At 49.0% G+C, this 6,000-nt stretch overlaps 1 protein-coding gene across 1 annotated transcript in view; it reads right to left on the reverse strand.

The window, feature by feature from the left end:
* LOC126191537 (uncharacterized) overlaps window positions 1-1,009 on the reverse strand; it is a 174,248-nt gene extending 173,239 nt beyond the window's left edge. The window contains exon 1 of the mRNA XM_049932441.1: window positions 650-1,009. Coding sequence (XP_049788398.1) covers window positions 650-840 — 191 coding nt within the window. The 5' untranslated portion in view covers window positions 841-1,009. The remainder of the gene's footprint in view (window positions 1-649) is intronic.
* Between the last annotated feature and the right edge of the window lie 4,991 nt (window positions 1,010-6,000).

The raw sequence follows: 6,000 nt of genomic DNA on the forward strand, positions 1-6,000 counted from the left end.
CAAATGAAAGATTTTGGTAGAGAACAAACAATGTATTTACCTTAATAATGTTCCAAAGTCATCATATATATATATCAGTTCATGATATCCAATATTACAAATTTACTCTTTCTGATGGACACACGTCCAGATCGTCCGCTCTGAGAATTCTGTCATATCTCTCCCCACATCCACCATTGCTGACGGCTCACCTCCAATGCTACGCGCTGTTCACATCCAACTGCCCAACACTACAATAGCGAATTCCAACAATGCAAACCAGCCATAGCCTGCACACAGCACAATCAGTGATTTTCATATAGAGCGCTACATGGAGTTACCAACATAAAAACCTAAACAGCCTACTTACAATTTATACAAAAAAACTAGAAGTGCAGGGTCACCGACTACACCATGCTAAACCAGAGAGAACAAAACCTCAGTGACACTGTACTCTTACAACACACACACACAGAGAGAGAGAGAGAGAGAGAGAGAGAGACAGCAAATTAATTCGGTTATGACCATGTGTCTTCACATGTACAGCGCTGAGCAAAGCTGACAAGCAGGGGAAGTAGCAGTGGATGGAAGAAGCAGCATCTAACAAACAGCGTACACGAAAGGGACAAACGGAGAACAAGGAAGTCGTGAATAACTGAGAAGCACTTACCTCAGGTTCTGGTACATGCTGGTGTGGACCGGCAGGCCGTCGCTGGCGATGCCCACCTCCTCCGTGTAGACCCAGGTGCCTCCGATGTGGGTGGACCTCTCGAACACAACGCAGGAGTGGTTCTCGGAGGCCTGCACATGACGAGCCGACGCGAGCCCGGCCGCGCCTGCGCCTACGATCGCTATTCGCATGGTGCTACAGGAGGGTGAGGGCGGTCTCAGCTCTGACCGGACGTCACTGCACAATGCGGCTTAATGACGCGAAAGTAGCGTTGCAAAGTGCCCGCGGTGACGGCGCAGCTAGGCACCTGTCGCGAGCTCTGGCCGCATCTACAGTGCCGGCGGCGGTGAGCTGCTTCTCGAGTGGATCGCTTTTATCGCGGTGCAGCGGCAGATACTGCGACCCTGTTCTGACCCCGTTACCCGCTTGTGAACGAGCGCACAGCCTCACAATCTCGGAGCCGTGCGGCAAACCCCGAGCGGTCGTTTACATAATGACAATGAGAATGACTAGTCACTCAAGTGTGAGAGTTCACATCAGTATGATCGGATACCGAGTGTGGTAGCGAATATTTGCACAGGCTTTATTATCGGTCTATCAGTTACTACTGTAACACACCATTTTAGACAGGTCTTTCGCCAGACATTACTTAAATATTCGGAGGTGACGTCTCTGTACAACCAGAGAGGAAAAGTAGATGTTGACAGCTACAACCGAGCAGCATTTATAAAGATACTGTCATTTGTTTTAAAGCCAATAGAGTTTCATGATGGCCGGCCAGTGTGGCCGAGTGGCTCTAGCCGCTTCAGTCTGGAACCGCGCGACCGCTACGGTCGCAGGTTCGAATCCTGCCTCGAGCATCGATGTGTGTGATGTCCTTAGGTTAGTTAGGTTTAAGTAGTTCTAAGTTCTAGGGGACTGATGACCTCAGAAGTTAAGTCCCATAGTGCTGAGAGCCATTTGAACCAAGTTTCATGATGTTGATCAGAGAACAATAACCAAAGATCGTCGCTTGCAACAGCAAGAGGGATAGATGTGACTGATATATTCCTCGTCTCTTCAAACAGGTGAAGCTATCAATATAAACTGTGACCACTTCGCGCCTTTTGTGAGTTAATAAAAGCATCTAGCTCTGTATACCATGATAAGCATACTGGGCAAAAAAGTTCTCACTCTCGAGGGACATCACGGTAATACCGTGTAACACGGCCGCTGCTCTTGATAACACTCTCAATTCGGAACAGATTTCAGAGGTTTCTTAAGGAACGCCTTATAAATTACCGGAGAAACAGCTGTGGCTTTGCGCTTGATAATGGATGCAGGACTCAAGATAAATTAAGAAACATTAATAGGATTTGTCGACCTGGAAAAGCGTTCGACAATGTGAAAGGGTACAAGATGTTCGATAATCTGAGAAAAATAAGTGTAGGCTGTAGGGAAAAATGGGTGAAAAAAATATGTACGAGAACCAAGAGGGAACAGTAAGTTTGAAAACAAGAGAAAAATACTGGGATTAGAAGTGTGTAAGGCAGGGACGCAGCCTTTCGCCCCTATTTTCAGTCTATACGAAGGAGCAATGACGGAAATAAAAGAAATCTTCAGAAGTGGGAGTAGGGTGACAGGATATTAATGATAAGACTGGCTGATGACGTTGCTATGCTCAGTGAAGATGAAGAAGAACTACAGGAGCTGTTGAATGAAAGCCGGCCGGAGTGGCCGAGCGGTTCTAGGCGCTTCAGTCTGGAACCGCGCGACCGCTACGGTCGCAGGTTCGAATCCTGCCTCGGGCATGGATGTGTGTGATGCCCCTAGGTTAGCTAGGTTTAAGTAGTTCTAAGTTCTAGGGGACTGATGACCTCGGATGTTAAGTCCCATAGTGCTCAGAGCCATTTCTTGTTGAATGGGATAAACAGTGAAATTGGTGCAGAATATGGATTGAGAGTAAGCCAAAGAAATACGGACGTATTGAGAAGTTACAGAAATGAGAATAGCGAAAACTTAACATGAAAACTGGCGATCACGAAGTACACGAAATTAAGGAATTCTGGTTTCTTGAAAGCAAAATAATCCATGACGGACGAAGCAAGGAGGACATAAGAAGCAGAACAGAACAGGCAATGAGGGCATTCCTGGCCAAAAGAACGCCACTAGTATCAAACATAGGCCTTAATTTGAGGAAGAAATTTCTGAGGATGTACGTTTGGAGTACAGCATTGTGCGGTAGTGAAACGCGGCCCTTAAAAAATCAGAACAGAAGAAGTTTGAGATGTGGTGCTACAGTAGAATGTTGAAAATTAGGTGGACTGTTATAAGAAAAGAGGAGGTTCTCCGCAGAATCGGCAAAGAAAGGAACATATGGAAAACCCTGAATTACTTGAAAGGACAAGATAATACAACACGTGTTAGGGGCTCAGGGAATAACCTTCTAGAAGGGAATGTAGAGAGTAAAAACCGTGGGGGAAGATAGCGATTGGAATACCATTGATGTCTTAGGGTGCAACAGTTCTACGCTGAAATATTCATGGTGGGCCGCATCAAACCAGTCAGAAGACTGATGACTCAAAAAAAAAAAAAAACTACTAAATTGTGGGTATGTTGATCGCTACTTTTTACGCGCGGCCCCAAATGAAAATGAATAAAGACAATTTACAAACTCGCAGCATGCTACAGGTGAAAAATCGGTCCTCAGGGTAGTGACTACGTCACTGCAATTCAGTTTGGAGGTGTGGCGGTGGGACTTGTAGTCCCGTACCACCCTCTGACGGTGACAGTACTACATGAGTCAGGCAGAAAAATTTAGCCTAACGTGGGCAGGTAGGGTGGGAAAGTATTGGACGTAGAATGGGGGCTAGTCCCGCCAAAGGATGCGTCCGTGGTGGGCGTGCAAGACCTATCGGTAGCCATGGTCGGAATCTGATTCCTCTAGGATGGTTAGGGGAACCGGATGTCGATGCCAGCGGCGTGGAAGTGTGGTCCCAACGTGGCGTAACCCATGGACAGTGTCCCGCAAGGCATCCACTTTCTGATAGAGCCGCCGCGCGTTGTTGCGTATGGTCGTCTTTAGGAGGACGATATCCGCTTCCTCGTGGAGAGTGACAATTCTCGTGAGTGGCGGGGCGTGCAGGCTCCACCTGAGCACCTTGTTCTGCAGGCGCTGCAATGTCCGCATCCTGGTGACACTAATCGTGGCCCATGCAGCAGATCCATACGTCAGGGCAGGCAGGATAACTGTTCGGTAAATGCGGAGCTTGGTATGCAGGTTAAGTTCCCTACTGCGAAAGAGCGGGTACAAAGCCCTGGTTAGCTTTTGCCCCTTGTTGGTGACATACTCCGCATGACAGTGGAAGAGCAACTTGTGGTCCATCTGGACCCCGAGATATGTGGTTGTCGGGGACCAGGGCACCTGCACACCTGCAATCGAGATATTGCGGCGGAGGACTGGGCGCCGTTTCGTGAAGTAAACTGCCGTAGTTTTGGTGGCATTGAGAGCTATTTTGTTTGTCTGGCACCAGGTGATAGTGGCGTCCACCTGTCGCTGGAGGCGGGAGACGACGGCGTCAGTAATGCGGCCAGTCGTGTATAGTGCTGTGTCGTCAGCGTATTGTGCAAGGTGGCACTCGGAGATGACCGGCATATCTTTGACATAGATATTAAAAAGGATGGGAGATAGCACCGATCCTTGTGGAGTCCCTGCCGACAATTGGCGAATGCCAGAACGCATTCCCCGTTGAGCCACTAGGAAAGTCCTACCACGGAGGAAGTCATCCACGATCTTGACATAAATATCCGGTATAGGGGTCTGTGTCAGCATCTTGTGTACGAGGTTGTCATGCCAGATATTGTCGTAGGCGTTTTGCAAGTCCATAAAAACGGCAGCTGTCGACTTGGCAGTGTTGAAGCCTTTGCTGATGTGTTCAGTGATCCGTAGGACCTGAAGTTCAGCAGAGAGCTGCGAAGTGAATCCAAACTGTTCAGGACGGATCGTCCCAGCTGCCGCAAGACGTTGGGAAAGTCGGTGAAGGATCACAGATTCTAGGACCTTCGCCATAGTGTTTAGGAGGCTGATGGGCCTGTTGTTGGTTGGGACTGTAGGGTCCTTGAACCTCTTGGGGATCGCAATCAGCTTGGCTTGTTTCCATTGAGGGGGGAAAAGGCCAGATGTGAGACAACAGTTTAAAATCTTGGTGAACAAGATGAGTGGTGTGCGGGGAAGATGGCAAAGATGTTCATTTAAAATTCCGTCCAATCCAGGGGCCGACCGGCCACGTTTCCGTCGAACGAATTTGTGCCATGGATGTAAGAAGGGGAGCAGACTGGGGTGGGCGGTTGCGGAAAGCAGCAACAGCTGTCAGGACTTCATGTTCTTCCTGTAGTTCGTTCGGAGAAAGGTCCTGGACTGGAGGGCGGTTTTGGGCCTCGAACGCATCTGCCAGAGCGTTTCCACAATTTGCAGGGTATCATAAGACAAGCCCGCTGCTGTGCGAATAGGATGGGCAGTCGCTGGCTTAGAACGCCGCAGGGTGCGAATGACAGCCCAGTCAGATTTTTGGTGGAGTAGGAAAGTGGACATCCAGTCCTCCCACTGTTCAGACCTCCATTCGGCGAGCCGGTGGCTGAATTCGCGTTGGAGGCGTCTCATTTGGCGTTTGTCCTGAGGGTCACGAAACTGCTTCCACCTCCGGCAGTAGCGGTTCTTTTGCACCTTCAGCTCTCATAACAGAGGGGGCAAGTCGTCCAGGGGTGTTAAATTTCGAGGTGCAGTGGAGGTGGAGAGTTTCACTGCTTTCTGTATTTTGACGGTAAGGTAATCCACAGCACGGACTATATTGGCTGGCATTGTCAAATTGAGGTCGTGTCGAGTGGTGTTATTAAGTACCCTGGCAAACTTGTCCCAATTGGTGAGGGTCGCAGTGGAATGAACATCAAATGAAAGGGCAGCATTGGTGAGGTGTAAGAGTACTGGCTCATGGTCAGAGGTCAGTTCGTGGAGAACTTCCAGGCCAGCCGCCGTGGTCTAGCGGTTCTAGGCACTCAGTCCGGAACTGCGTGACTGCTACGGTCGTAGGTTCGAATCCTGCCTCAGGCATGGATGTGTGTGATATCCTTAGGTTAGTTATGTTCTAAGTTCTAGGGGACTGATGACCACAGCAGTTAAGTCCCATAGTGCTCAGAGCCATTTTTAGAACTTCCAGTGAAAACTGAGCGGTGATGTTTTTGAAGATGGCCACATGCAGAACATCTGGCTGGCAGTTAGTATGGACTGGGATATGGGTAGGTTCGTGGGGGCCATAGACTGATAGTGCTAAAGTATCCTCCAGGTCAAGGAGGAGCCGGCCTTAGGGGTTAGACAT

Source organism: Schistocerca cancellata, chromosome 6, assembly GCF_023864275.1.
Source record: "Schistocerca cancellata isolate TAMUIC-IGC-003103 chromosome 6, iqSchCanc2.1, whole genome shotgun sequence".
Classification (NCBI taxonomy): Eukaryota; Metazoa; Arthropoda; class Insecta; order Orthoptera; family Acrididae; genus Schistocerca; species Schistocerca cancellata.